Source organism: Drosophila subpulchrella, chromosome X (genome assembly GCF_014743375.2).
Source record: "Drosophila subpulchrella strain 33 F10 #4 breed RU33 chromosome X, RU_Dsub_v1.1 Primary Assembly, whole genome shotgun sequence".
In the NCBI taxonomy this organism is placed as follows: Eukaryota; Metazoa; Arthropoda; class Insecta; order Diptera; family Drosophilidae; genus Drosophila; species Drosophila subpulchrella.
The window spans coordinates 13,660,066-13,675,001 of NC_050613.1; the positions used below are offsets into that span (position 1 = coordinate 13,660,066).

At 41.7% G+C, this 14,936-nt stretch overlaps 3 protein-coding genes across 33 annotated transcripts; 2 read left to right on the plus strand and 1 right to left on the minus strand.

Annotated features, from left to right (window-relative positions):
• Positions 1-132: 132 nt before the first annotated feature.
• LOC119556003 (cytoplasmic dynein 1 intermediate chain) lies at positions 133-9,203 on the plus strand. 29 transcript variants are annotated; one of them, XM_037867739.1, is made up of 10 exons: positions 133-292; positions 628-867; positions 950-1,096; positions 1,609-1,736; positions 2,109-2,171; positions 3,204-3,257; positions 4,530-4,577; positions 6,101-6,256; positions 7,194-8,116; positions 8,195-9,203. In XM_037867739.1, the coding sequence occupies exons 2-10, from the start codon at positions 713-715 to the stop codon at positions 8,546-8,548; spliced, it is 2,028 nt and encodes a 675-aa protein (XP_037723667.1). In that variant the 5' UTR covers positions 133-292; positions 628-712; the 3' UTR covers positions 8,549-9,203. The 29 variants fall into 29 exon arrangements, with proteins under 29 accessions (XP_037723667.1, XP_037723665.1, XP_037723668.1 ...); XM_037867737.1 differs by having other exon boundaries at positions 3,207-3,257; positions 6,080-6,256; XM_037867740.1 differs by having other exon boundaries at positions 3,207-3,257.
• Positions 9,204-10,658: 1,455 nt separating this feature from the next.
• Positions 10,659-13,241, plus strand: LOC119556322 (annexin B10). Of its 2 annotated transcripts, XM_037868409.1 has the most exons (5): positions 10,659-10,821; positions 11,303-12,014; positions 12,475-12,656; positions 12,765-12,767; positions 13,032-13,241. In XM_037868409.1, the coding sequence occupies exons 1-5, from the start codon at positions 10,810-10,812 to the stop codon at positions 13,086-13,088; spliced, it is 966 nt and encodes a 321-aa protein (XP_037724337.1). In that variant the 5' UTR covers positions 10,659-10,809; the 3' UTR covers positions 13,089-13,241. The 2 variants fall into 2 exon arrangements, with proteins under 2 accessions (XP_037724337.1, XP_037724338.1); XM_037868410.1 differs by lacking the exon at positions 12,765-12,767.
• On the minus strand, positions 12,920-14,767 carry LOC119556324 (TIP41-like protein). Of its 2 annotated transcripts, none has more exons than XM_037868413.1 (4): positions 14,643-14,767; positions 14,248-14,582; positions 13,598-13,817; positions 12,920-13,532 (listed from the first exon to the last, which is right to left on the minus strand). In XM_037868413.1, the coding sequence occupies exons 1-4, from the start codon at positions 14,652-14,654 to the stop codon at positions 13,284-13,286; spliced, it is 816 nt and encodes a 271-aa protein (XP_037724341.1). In that variant the 5' UTR covers positions 14,655-14,767; the 3' UTR covers positions 12,920-13,283. The 2 variants fall into 2 exon arrangements, with proteins under 2 accessions (XP_037724341.1, XP_037724340.1); XM_037868412.1 differs by having other exon boundaries at positions 14,248-14,585; positions 14,643-14,758.
• Between the last annotated feature and the right edge of the window lie 169 nt (positions 14,768-14,936).

A 14,936-nucleotide genomic window follows, 5' to 3' on the forward strand; every position in this document is an offset into this window, starting at 1 on the left:
AGAAAAGTACTATTTGTGTAAAATACGTGATATTTCAGGACAATCCTCAAGGGTCCTAGTTTTCATTACTAATATTGCTCTTAAAGGGTTCCCTATAATCCAATTCCATTTGCTGTTCTAACTGCAGTGACTATAACAGTGACCAGTAACGGGTCGCTGGCCAAGTTCCATCCCTAGTTTCTCTCATAGTTAGTCAAAACATTAAAACATTTTTACCTTCTGTCGTCTGGTTGAAAAATGCGGATTTAAGTACTTGAACAGCAGCCGAACAACGCATTTAGAACGTCAAGAGGTGGGTTTTCTAGTATTTGATTGAAATATCAAGGGGGTTATGCTCAAAGCGAAAAAGAATGCAAGTGCATGGAAGAAAAGACGTCACACTCAATCACTAGATTATTGATTTTTTTTTGCAAAGAAAGTGTGGTGACTGCGATTTACTGGGTTACTTCGGGGAAATGTGCGATTCAAGATGCCAAAAACCATATGTGGTTGCTATTTCTAGCAAACCATAAACAAAACAAAAACCAATGAGCGCACCCACTTTCTTGACTTCTGGCCAGCAGTTGGTGACATCATCAGAGCTACCAATATTGGCGACCATTAATCATGCATACCACCAACTTTCAGAGAACTTGGCCCGCTAGAGATCGAGATCCCCCCACACCGAACACCCACTCAAACTCCGAATCCCAGAAGGTAAACCACTGGCAACATGGATCGTAAGGCTGAGCTGGAACGCAAGAAGGCCAAGTTGGCCGCCCTGCGCGAGGAGAAGGATCGCCGGCGCCGCGAGAAGGAGATCAAGGACATGGAGGAGGCGGCCGGTCGCATTGGCGGCGGTGGAGGCATCGACAAGGATCAGCGCAAGTGGGTTTTGCCAACTCCTTCTAACCAAAAACTTGACTCATCATCGCCATTCAATCATCTATTCCCCCCCGCCTTCTTTCAGGGATCTCGACGAAATGCTGTCTTCGCTGGGTGTGGCCCCCGTCTCCGAGGTCCTTTCCTCACTCTCCTCCGTCAATTCGATGACCTCGGACAACTCCAACACACAGACCCCCGATGCCAGCCTACAAGCCACCGTGAATGGCCAGAGGTGAGCCCAGTTACCAGTAAAGCCTTGCAGAGGAAGCTGTCATCTTAGCCAGAACTACTTATAAATCTCACTCTACAAGGCGCTTATGTATACCAAACCAGCAAAAGACATTTCCCAGCCTTTTCCTTGAAGAAAGTTCCACATTAGTTAAATTCAGCCTACTTAGGAATTTTCGGTTTTGTATTACATAGGTGCAGGGATAATTGTGATCATAAAAATAAGTTTAAAGGGGATTTCACAAAGAAAAAAACTTCACCACCATTTGGGTATAAAAAGATATTTGATGCTTATTTAAAATCCCTTAAGAGCAGTCTAACATAATTTACTTTTACTTTGGATAGATATCCTTTGGGTTCTTTAAATCAAACCGTTTTATAATCTATCTAAATGTTAAAAATGAGTAATTAGCTTATTAGGAAAGAAATAGCTTCGATATTTTGGGATGCAGCACAGCCTCTGTAAGGTCTAGCCTCATTATTTGTCTGAAACTGATTTCTAATGTGCTTCCCCAGCGGCGGAAAGAAGCAGCCCCTGAACCTGAGCGTCTACAATGTCCAGGCTACGAACATTCCACCAAAGGAGACGCTGGTCTACACGAAACAGACCCAGACGACCAGTACCGGCGGAGGAAACGGCGATGGTGCGTATTGCCCCCGGGGAAGGGGAGCTGGTCTGGGCTCTCTACTGTAACCACTATCCATAGTTTGACTCCATATTTCGCTACCGTTGCCGTTCTTATTCTTGGTCTCGTTGTTAACTGTGTTTGGCTTCCCTGCGTTCCCGTCCCCGTCCGTCGGAGGAACTAACTCTCTCTCTTTTTCTGTCCATATCTGTACACCCGACTGTCCCCTTCTGCCTGGCGCTTGTTCATATTGCTGCATGTTGACCCCGTTTCCGCGCTTTATCCCGCCCATCAAGCGTCCCCATCTAACCCGTCCCCTCCCAGCAGAGAAAAAAACAAAGATACAAACCGAAAACCATAATCCATAGTGAAATAAAATAACAAATACAGTTCTTTCTTGCCACTCCTCGCCTCTGTCAGGATATATGGAGGACTGGTGGCGTCCACGTAAAGGTACTAATCTTAATTTTAAGCAAACTCCACACCTAATCACACCACCACACGAATTTTGGTTTGACAAAAACGAAACGGAAAACATGTGTATACGAAGAGAGCCATACGATTTAGTTGAAAATTCCTGTAAAATTCTGAAGGCAGAAGGATATTAGAATATCGTATAAACGTAGACAATTTAATGGATTATTTAATCGATTGTTCAAATTATGAACAGCTTCCTTATGCTTTGCTTCAACTCGATTTGGTTACGATCCCCAAGAACAGTACTCACTGGGCCATCGATCATATAACAATAGCTTTCCCCTGCTTTGCCCCATCTTTATTTTATTTTGACCTCCAGTGCTGCCAATTTAGGCCTTTTAGACCGTTCTTTTAAAAGTATATAGATTTGTAATATATTATTTTGAGTTTTAGTTTTAATATACCAATATTTATTGAAGTGAAAGAGCATTTATAAACGGGATCATTTTCAAAATTAAAGTTATCAAGATATGTAGAAGATTCATATAAAAGTACAATCCTTGGCATTACCATATTATTTCAAAACTGATTATTATACTTACTATTTATAGCAAAGCTTAGCACACAATTGACACACTTTAAACCAAAATATTACAAATGTGTATCCTTATATCGTCCCTGTATCTGTGTAATGTCTAATAATGCATTTAAACTTTTTAAGGTGTATTTCAAAGCAATGTGTCATGTTCTCCCTCAAGCCTTTTTCAATAACTACCTATTTTAATTACTTTTTCGATCGACATGTCCCGTTTTCTGTAAAAGGTTGTTGGTAGCACTACGTCCCCTCAAATCATCTCACCCATTGGTTTAATTTCGATTCATTTCCGCTGCAGTATCGACTCATTTCCGGCACATTCTCCTTTGTCCAGCATCCATCAGTTATGCCACCCAATCATCCATATCCATATGCATATCTATCCGTGTCCATAGATCATTAGATCATTAGCGTTTACACCGTTCGAGCGCATTTAATAATTTGTCTATTTACTTTCTCTCTCTCCCCCTTATCTGTTTTTGGCACGCACGCAAAAAAAACTGCAGCTCATGCTACGGATTATTATGGTGAGTAGTCCCCGTTGTATGCGTAATTTTGTACTTAGAACTTTCAGCCTCCGTAGCGGTCTGTGTACCACCCGTAAAGCGTATCGTATGCCTATAACCTATAACCTGTAACCGTATATATCTACCTTAAATCTGAACCTTTCTCTATTTACTCGCATTATGTATTTGTGTAGTTTGCTATCTATCTTTTCCCACAAAACACACTCTATGCTCCTCTTAAGAATTCTTCTGACTTGCCTAGAGTATGCCTGATATCGTGTTATTATCCTATATCCTATCAATAGTATATATATCTACTTTTATGCCCTAGCTTCTTGTAGTTGCTTCTTCGATCTTCGTTTCCAATTCGGTCGTTTAATTTGTTTCCCATTCGGGATTTTATATACATATTTATCTTTGTACACATTTTATATTGATTTATATCTGATTTGTTTCAATTAGCTCTAGAACCACATGGTAAGAGATTCAGTTTGTATCAGATCAAATAGATTTCGTGTGATAAGCGATTATATCGAAATGAAAATCAACAACAAATTTGTATTCTCCACCCAATTTATAAGTTTTTAATTCGTTTAAGTAGTTTTCGTAATCATTTTAAGTTGAGTTTTATGTTTTTTTTATTAATTCATAGTTTTAGTTTACGTATATCCCATGTAAGTAATAAGGGTTTCCATATAACAGTTGATAGAAAGCTATCATTTTAAGTTTTCTTGTTTTTTTTAGCATATCAAAACTATAACATATTGGATTTACTTTTCCAACAGTTATTTTAAGTCTATGATAACCTCTAAGAAACAAACATAACCCAAACACACACACACGTATAAAAAAAAACTCCACCTGTAAGCACGAATTCGGAGCCTTTATCTTTATATCGTTTGTATGATTAACTATCAGATATATTAGTTAACCATCCTATGCTGTTTTATAAACTCTTTCTCCTCCCCGCTACATTTTGTGTTCTATCATATAAGCCAGGCTTGTGTGCTAATAGTTCTTATACATATACCATATATATTTATATTTATACATATGTATTCGTGTGATAATTTCGCCAAGCAACAAAAGTTAAGCACACTAAAAACCAACATTTTTCACTTTTTTACCGTATGCATTTTGTTAAAACATTGACTATCGATTGATTTATCAATTTAAATGGGCGGTATGCTAAAGCCAAACTCATAATTTTTTTTCGTTTTGATTTGAAGTCACAAAATACCAAACTACCAGCAATGTATGTACAATATATTTATTTCTTTATATTTCTTCAAGATGAATACAATCTTAATCCGGGTTTAGAGTGGGAGGATGAATTCACAGGTAGGTACAGGCCAGCCGCCCGAACCAAAATATTGAGCAGTGACGGAATCGACATGAAGCAAAATAGGAACGTTCCAATTCTCACTTTGCAAGCGAAACGAAATCAGATCAAAAGCACAGAACAGAAAAGAAAAGAAAGCGCGTTGAAAATCGATCCTATAGGTGTCAGTGTTGAAAAGTGAATTGAAACGCAAACACACACTCGCGCTCACAACACTAAAAATAACGGACCCGCGCCCTGCCTTGCCTCTCTCTCGCTCCATCTCTGCTTGTGTACAGCCTAGATTTGCATGACTGCTAATGCTCCTGCCCCGCCCCTTCCCTCCCCTGTGTGTCGTGTTGCTAATTCCTATCACTCATCCTAAAACCCGAGATAACTCTGTCCTAACCACTAACCTTTCTCATAAACAAAAAGAAAAGAAACAACAGCAGCAGCGACAGGATGCTAGGCTTGCTCTATTTCACTCATTCTCACACAAACTTGGCAGCGAGCGATACCCTGTCTCTCTCTCTCTCTCTCTGTAAGCTATCGATCCCGATAACCGATACCCTCTTAAATTACAGCACTGTAACAGAAACGAAAGCGATCAATCGGCCGTTAACTTTACCTTGTTTAATATATGTGTAATATATTTCTAGCATAAAACTAAATAATTTTAAGTGCAAGCAATTATAAAATGGGTGGAGAAAATGCAAAAAAAAAAAACGATGTACAATAGCGATAACGTTGATACAGTTAATCGAAGCAGAAACAGAGCTAAACCGAAGCAGGGAAATTGTAAATTTTTTAATTTCAGTAATTGGCTTTGTGTATTAAATAGGTGGAAAAAAGCGAAAAAACCAAAGAACCGAAAAATCACTGCAATCGCACACATTCGCATACTCACCTGTCCATGCCCTAACATTGTATATATCGATAACAAATTACAGTCTGATATATGCACCTGTGTGAGTGCCTTTAACAGTGTTTAACAGTTTATTAACAGCCATGCACCTGCCGCCACATCTCCCCCTCTCTCTCTCTATCTCTCCCTTTCCCGATTTTACGCACGCACGCACACACCCACACTCCAAAGAGGAAGAACCCAGTGAGAAGAATCGATGTGCTGCACCTGCATCTCTCCCGCTCTTGCTCTCTCTCTTCTCCATCCTGCTGTCCCTCTCACACTCCAAGCCTTAAAGAAACCCCCCCTCCCCACCAATCATAACATAATCCTACCCAATCCGGAAATCTCTCCTCAAGAAACCCATAAAGAATTAAAAATGAACAAAGCCAAAAGCCTCAGAAAATTGCAGTTCCTAGCCAAGCAAAACGAAGACGAAGAAGAACGCAAAATGAAAAAAGAATCAAATCAAAAAAAAAAAGAATCAACTCAAAAACAAATCAAAATCATACTCAAACTCGAATCGAATCAATAAAAAGAAAGAGCCGAAAGTAGAATTGTTCCTGTTCTGTCGATTGTCATGTTCCTCTAGCTGTGTTAGTTTTATACCTTAAACAGTGCTTGCATTTGATGCCCAAGGAGACGACGAAGAGAGCTCGCTGCAGAACCTGGACAATGGATTCACCTCCAAGCTGCCACCGGGCTATCTCACCCACGGCCTGCCCACCGTCAAGGACGTTGCCCCGGCCATCACGCCCCTCGAGATCAAGAAGGAGACCGAGGTGAAGAAGGAGGGTGAGTAATCAAGTCGTCAAGATATCTATATATTTGTATTGTAACTATTTTATTAACTGAATAACCTGACGCCCAGATAAACGATACGTAAGGTTGTGTCTCGGCTTGCCCAACCTTCGCAAGAGTCCAAAAATACCATTATATCATCAAATCGTTCTTGTATCTTGTATTAGAACACATCAAATTTAAAGGGTCATTAACGAATCATTTTCTGAAAAGAGGAAACTACAAAAAAATTAAATGATATACAATTTGTTCTTCAAGTGATCATACCTTTCTTTTCACCATCCTTAATCGCTAGAATCAAGCTCAATCTCCTCCTGGGATTGTTCTCCCATCAGTTCCTTTACGACTAGAGTTGAGATCAATCTATAGATTTTTTGTTCCCACAATTTAACTGTCTGGAAATAACTCACTTTGGGGATCCGGCTTATCGGCCACAAAATACACTCCGTTCTCCTCACGGAACACTCCTTTTGCCATCAAATAGTCGATTACGTTATTCACACCACTGGATAACTCGAGAATATCGGTGTCGGTGGCCGTGCTCATTATCTGAAGAATGACTTCCTTGGATGCCGAACCACCCATGGCACCCATCGACTCAATCACAAGACGAGCCATATTCTTATCGTATATCGACATTTTGTTAATATTTTTTTACTCGAAAAAAAATTGTATACTTTTTTTTTTGGAAGAAAAATTGATTCAATTGAGACGTCCGTACACAACCGAGCTGGATCGAATAATGAAATATGTTCTGGGTTAGTCAAGAAGGAAGACTTTGAAGTGTCATTTTAGTTATATCCAAAGCCTACTTGGGATCTAAGCCTTCTAGGGATACAGAAAAAAATGTAATATTCTGTAGTTTGTAAACCATTTCCTAAATATGTATATAATCCACACATTAAACTTCCCCTTCTTACAACTCTTTCAGTCAACGAGCTGTCCGAGGAGCAGAAGCAAATGATCATCCTGTCGGAGGACTTCCAGCGGTTCGTGGTGCGCGCCGGCCGCGTCATCGAGCGGGCCCTCTCGGAGAACGTGGACATCTACACGGACTACATCGGTGGCGGCGACAGCGAGGAGGCGAACGACGAGCGATCCCACGCCCGTCTCTCGCTGAATCGCGTCTTCTACGACGAACGCTGGTCGAAGAATCGCTGCATCACCAGCATGGACTGGTCCACCCACTTCCCGGAGCTGGTGGTGGCCTCCTATCACAACAACGAGGAGAGCCCCAATGAGCCCGATGGTGTGGTTATGGTGTGGAACACCAAATTCAAGAAGACCACGCCGGAGGATGTCTTCCACTGTCAGAGCGCGGTGATGTCCACCTGCTTTGCCAAATTCAATCCCAACCTAATCCTCGGCGGCACCTATTCGGGCCAAATTGTGTTGTGGGACAATCGCGTCCAGAAGCGCACGCCCATTCAGCGTACACCACTCAGTGCCGCAGCGCACACGCATCCCGTCTACTGCCTCCAAATGGTGGGCACCCAGAATGCGCACAATGTCATCTCCATATCCTCGGACGGCAAACTGTGCTCCTGGTCGTTGGACATGCTGTCGCAGCCGCAGGACACGCTCGAGCTGCAGCAGCGCCAATCGAAGGCCATTGCCATCACATCGATGGCCTTCCCGGCCAACGAGATCAACAGTCTGGTGATGGGCAGTGAGGATGGCTATGTCTACTCCGCCTCGCGCCATGGCCTGCGTTCCGGCGTCAACGAGGTGTACGAACGCCATCTGGGCCCCATCACCGGAATATCCACGCACTACAACCAGCTGTCGCCAGACTTTGGCCACCTATTCCTTACCTCGTCAATTGACTGGACCATCAAACTCTGGTCACTCAAGGTAATATAGAGTTTCCGTTAAGAAAAGACAACTCAACTTAGTGCTCTGTTATAAAATGATATACATTCCACATTCCAGGACACAAAGCCGCTGTACTCCTTCGAGGACAATTCGGATTACGTGATGGACGTCGCCTGGTCGCCCGTGCATCCCGCCCTCTTTGCCGCCGTTGACGGCAGCGGACGCCTGGACCTATGGAACCTCAACCAGGACACGGAGGTGCCAACAGCCTCAATTGTTGTGGCTGGTGCCCCGGCCCTGAATCGCGTCTCCTGGACCCCATCTGGTCTGCACGTCTGCATCGGCGACGAGGCTGGCAAGCTGTACGTCTACGATGTGGCCGAGAATCTGGCGCAACCGTCGCGCGATGAATGGTCGCGGTTTAATACCCATCTTAACGAGATCAAGCTGAACCAGAGCGACGAGGTCTAGGACAATAGTTGTTAACTGGTAGTAGTTAATAGTTGATACCAATTCTGCGATTCTTGAGGGAATCCGAGAAGGAGCGTCCTTGAATGAAATTTAATTAATATTTTTTGTATCTTTTGTGATCCCACTGCTCCTTAGTTGTGTATAGCCCATAACTTAAAAACTCATCCGCAGTCCAAATGCTCACAATTCGCTTGACCACATCCCCTCCAGAATATATCCCCAAGCTATCGAGGGAAACTGCAACATTCTCTAGGTAACCAACACAGTAACTGTATTAGAAAGTTTATTAAATGAAACTCGACAGAATATAGATTATATATATATATGAAGAGCAGTGGAAGAAGAACTAGAAGTTGGTCTCCCCGCATGTTTGATTGGTATATTCATTCATTTGTAATTAGATATTGGTTTCATTCCATTGCTATTTTCCCAGATTTGTTCCCATTTTCAATCGCAACCTATTTGGTCTGTATCAGCAATATCAATTCCGGTCTTGCCAAATTCGTTCGATAATGGGAACGGATCTGTAAATGGGATTTTTATTTTTAATTTCAAGTTGTGGAACTAAAAAGATTGAAGAATGATCATTTATTCGACTGTCAGGCAGGCTGAGAGCACACACATAAATAAATTAAATGCTAAATATTATATACAACAACGTATTAAGCTTAAACCTGAGAAGAAGAAAGACAGAGATAAAGAAAGTCGGACAGGAAAGGGGGCTCGGGAGTAAGAGCACTAAAACTGAAGATGAAGCTACATCCACTCGACCGAAGGAGCCCAAATGTAAATGTATTAGAGCGAAGCCTATTTAACGAGATTAAATAAACATAATATCTATATACACATACAAGGTGATAACGTCTTTTGATTGGCACTTACTTACAAGGAGATAAAGTGGAATTACCCTCTGACGAGATCATCTCACAACAAAATGTTGTCTTAACAACAAATAAAAATGTTTCATCGGAGAGAAAGCATATAAACATTTTAACTTTAGTGGTCGGATTAATGAAACAAATTTAGCAGATTTCTGAAAGTAAGTAAGAATTTCTACTGAATTACTCAAAATTCCATTTTTTCTGTTTATCCTAATCAGGAATACTCGTATGGCTTATATGGTCGCAAAATTCTACGAAAAATATAATTTTAAGACAATCTCTTTTTTATCTTAGTGTCTATATTAATTGCTTGATGAACTCTTTAAAATTGTAAGGCGCGCCTTTTTCAATGCAAGTAGTCAAATCAAATTCCATTTTTTCAATTTATTTCAGGAGAGTCATGACTTTCTAAATAGTCATGTATTTCATTGGAACCGAAATGTTTGAACATATCTCTTTCAAAAGTGTGGCAGGCATACGTTATTTTTACGATCTCGTCAGCAGGTTTTAATTAATTAATTCAAAGAATGTGCCGAATGATTCACTTGCTTTGGAATTCAAGTGCAGGCCCATTAGAAGTGGAATTAAAAGCTCTCCCGTGAAAGTCGCGCTCACAAAAGCTTTTACACAGAAAAAAAATTCTGATAGAAATTATCAGGTAAAACAATAGTTACAAATATTTTATATTATTTTGTGCTATCTAATTTGGGTAAGTCTTAGCAACCAATGAATGGATTGGATATTTTTTTATTTTCCATTTCTTCTATGTTAAGAATTTCAAATAAATGATTAAGCCCGATATGATATAGTTCGCAAGATGATACAATTATAAATATTTTATATTATTTTGTGCTATCTAACTTGGATAATTCTTAGCAACCAAAGAATGGATTGGATATTTTTATATTTTTCGTTTTTTCTGTGTTTGACATATCAAATAAATAATTAAGCCTGATATGATATAATTCGCAAGATGATACAATTATAAATATTTTATATTATTTTGTGCTATCTAATTTGGATAATTCTTAGCAACCAAAGAATGGATTGGATATTTTTTTATTTTCCATTTCTTCTATGTTAAGAATTTCAAATAAATGATTAAGCCTGATATGATATAATTCGCAAGATGATATAGTTATTTTTCCGTGTAAAACTTGTGCTCTGTAGTGAGTAAAATGCAGAGAGCGCCGCAAAGAGACCCCAGTGCAGTAGTACATACCTCCTATTCGGAATTATTCACCGAAAGCAGGCGGAGACAACAAGACGTCGCAAGAGGAATAGATAAATAGACCCCAAGAAAAACGTTGATTTTCGTGAATCGGCCATCTAAAACACCGAAGAAATCCGTACATTACTTAGAAATCTTCCAGCTACATAATGGACTATCATGTAAGTGGATACCTGATGAACTATGTTGATTCTATTGCACCATTGCACTTATTGATTTCCCACTTCGATGCGTCATAAGCTACACAGAAAGAAAATGTGGTATGGATGATACATTTGATGATTTTACACAGCATTTAGGGTTAGATACCAGCACTTTCTTTTGATAAGTAAAAAACTTACAACTCACAACTTTACTACTAGTTCGTCTAAAAGTTATGGGATATGTATTGTATGGACTTTATAATGTCCGTTGGAAACAGCATGGTATTTACAAGGCTGAATAAAACAAAAGTTTTTTGGGCTGTGGTGGTAGTTGAACCCGGTCCTATGTTATCAGATATGACAATATTCTATGTATAAAATTTAAAAACGTAATGAAATATGATTTTTTAATCTGATACATATATTTTTAATACCATTCACTTATCTGTTTTTATATGTACATATGATATCGAGAGTTTTCTTGTTTTTTTCCGTGTAGCCAGTGCCCACGGTGAAGAACGCCAGCCCCTTCGACGCCTCCCAGGACGCCCAGGTGCTGAGGGCAGCGATGAAGGGATTCGGCACTGATGAGCAGGAGATCATCGAGATCCTCGCCGGCAGGAGCAACCAGCAGAGGCAGGCCATCAGGGGTATCTACGATGCGGAATTCGAGCGGGACCTGGTCGATGACCTCAAGGACGAGTTGGGCGGCAAGTTCGAGGACGTGATCGTGGGCCTGATGTTGCCACCGGTGGAGTACCTGTGCAAGCAGCTGCACGCCGCCATGGCGGGAATGGGAACCGAGGAGGCGACTCTCGTGGAGATCCTCTGCACCAAGAGCAACGAGGAGATGGCCGAGATTGTGGCTACCTACGAGGAGCGTTACCAGCGCCCTTTGGCGGAGCAGATGTGCAGCGAGACGTCCGGATTTTTCCGCCGCCTGCTTACATTAATCGTGACCGGAGTTCGCGACGGTCTGAGAACACCCGTCAATGCCGACGAGGCCAAGGAGCAGGCCGCCCAGCTGTACTCCGCCGGCGAGGCCAAGCTGGGAACGGACGAGGAGGTCTTCAACCGGATCATGTCGCATGCCAGCTTCCCGCAGCTGCGACTCGTCTTCGAGGAGTACAAGGAGCTCTCCGGACAGACCATCGAGCAGGCCATCAAGCATGAGATGTCCGACGAGCTACACGAGGCCATGATGGCCATAGGTCAGTAACTATTATCCTGAGCAACCCATTTTGGCTTATTTGTAGGCTGCCAACAGAATTAGAAGACTTTTTAGTAAATAGAGAGTATTCGCAAAATGAACAAGTCTCCTTAAGCATCGTTATCTAATTTTCTTATTATCTGGTGAGATATCACTTTTACGGCGTTATCCATTGCTAATCTACATCTTAACAAACTTTTTTTGTATTATAAATAGTAGTTATAAATTAAAAAACAAATTTAATGTTAAATCGAAAGGCAAGAATACATTTTAAAAAATGTAACTATAATATCTCTTAACTGCGTATTGAAATATGAAAAATGTTTATGTGAGAGAAAACTACTGAAGAACTCGCGCATTAAATGTCAGTTAATTGAGGTTAAGTTTTAAAAGCTAGCATTGATTTCCTTCTTTTTTTTACATGCCTACAAGTTCTTGAATGTATCCTTAATGTTTTCTAGTTGAGTGCGTCCAGTCACCGGCGGCCTTCTTCGCCAATCGTCTGTACAAGGCCATGAATGGAGCTGGCACCGATGACGCCACCCTCATCCGGATCATCATCAGTCGCTCGGAGATCGACCTGGAGACGATTAAGCAGGAGTTCGAGCGGATCTACAACCGGACGCTGCACAGCGCCGTGGAGGTAAGTGCATCTCGCGATGGAAGAGAGTGCCTTGCACCTGGTTAATGCATCCCTTTCCCCTTTCTTTACTCGTATTCGGTATTTGTTGCGGTGTTTGTGTTGTCCTAGGACGTAAGTATTGGCCACGCCATTGGTGTAACGGTTGCAATCCCAATTTCGGTCTCAAATGCTTTCTCTTACACTACACTTGCTAGACTATCGTAGGATAGATTTTTCCAAAAACTCTCTACACCCGGTTATTTTTCAAAAATTTCATTATTGGCTTACTAAAAACTATATATAATCTTAAGTTTGAAAAAGTAATTGTAGTGTAATTAGGGCATAAATCAAGCCCAGTTCGGAGTTCCTTTCATCTCGTTTTTAATTCTTTTTCAGGCGGAGACCTCTGGCGACTACAAACGGGCCCTGACCGCCCTTCTTGGAACCGTCTAAACCTTGGCATGTTGGCAGCTGGTCCGCCCAATATTTTATCCGTATTAATAGCCTTACTTGTAGTGGTGCCTTTTAGGTAAATCGCTTTTAATGTCTGCGCATGCGCACACCCGGTGGCATTAAATAAACGCAAATAGCAGCAGTTCTAACTAATACGGAGTTTGACAAAGGCCTGGGGGGCTGGGCATCAGTGGACTACTTAAAGAACAGCTTGTGCATCTGCTTGCTCTTAACGGGCAAAAAGTTCTGCATTTCATCTGGGTTGGTCCAAAAGGCCACGGAGCTCTGGAGCTCTGAACAGGGCGCCTCCCGGTGGATGTACTCCTTCAGTATAAAGTCGTTCTCGATCTCGTAGTGGAAGCGCGTGTCGTGCATCCGTATGAGCACGTCGTCCACACGCAGGAAATGGCGCAAAAGTATAAAGAAACCAGAGGGCATCACGCGCTGTCGGAGGAGGAGTGGGGTTTCTTAAAAAAGGCATCTCTCTATGATGATAACTGTGTACTTACGATTCGCACGCTCATCACGGAGATGCCATGGTCGTGCAGTTCGTCCTCGAAGAGGGTAAGATCATGGTAGAACATGATATTCTCGCGCTGCATCAGCTTGAACTTGTTGAGTGTCTGATCCGTGCTCTCCGAACGCACCTTATCGTTCATGGTGCCCTGGTAGGTGGATGTGAATGTCCAGTCGAAGGGCTTGAACTTCTCCTCGATTGTTTGCTCGGAACTAAAGAAAAGGACGCCATAATTAGAGTGGTAAATTGTTTAATAACACTAAAAGGAAAGGTCTTAGTTGGTGATCATCCAAAGGCTCTAATTTATAAAATGTAACTGGAACCGATTCGACATTTTGGAGAAAATAGGTCTATGGACTTAATAAGTTTATGGATTTATAACGAGACAAATGATACACTGGGGTTTACCAGCAATTTCTGAAGGTAAGTTTGAAAAACTTCTGAAAATGTATCATTATCACAGCGTTTGTACTTGTTAGAATTATAGATATGTATGCCCCAATTAGGGATATGTTTTTTTTTGGCAAAGTTTTGGATGCAGACGGAACTACGAAGTTGATCAGATCTCTTGGAATACTCTTATAAAAAAAACGGAGACCCGTGTTTCCCAACGAATGTATATAGATAAGCGGGAGTACCCACCGGGTTTCCCGCCACTCCTGGGCGCAGGCAACCTCCAGCGGCTGCTTTCCGTTGGACACCATGGCCAGCGCCTCCATGGGCCGGAACTCGATGACGGCGCCGTCCTTATGCTTGAGCACCAGGTTGTTCTTGTGGAACACCATGTCGGGCAGGTGGGGCAGCTCCAGGGAGTACTGGTAGTGGCAGAGGTCACAGCGGTCGGCGGCCTCCTTGGGGCAGCACTCGGTGGTGCCCAGCTTGCAGCTGCTCTTCAGGATGTGCGACTTCTCGTAGCTAATGGCCCAGCCATGGAACTGGATCGCCTCTCTGTCCAACGGCAGCCGGGGCACAAAGCACTGCTGGCAGAGGGATTGGGTTGAGATTGGCCATTGGACATAGCAAGTACCACCACCTACCTCGTTCGACATTGTCCGGATTTACCAAAAACTCTTAAAGACTCTGTATACAAAGCGTAAATCCCGTTCAAAAAGTCATTAAAGAATATTGCACTTTTTTATTATCGATAACAACATTATAGTGTTTTTATGCATCGATGACCTTAAAAGCTTAGCCGGTACCATCGAAAACTTTCGATTATCGCAATTTATTTGAAAATCAAAAATCATTAATCATATAACTATTCAATTGACCAGTTGAAACAAGAAAAAAACCACCAATCTTATTTTTTAAATAATTGCTTAAAAGAGAAA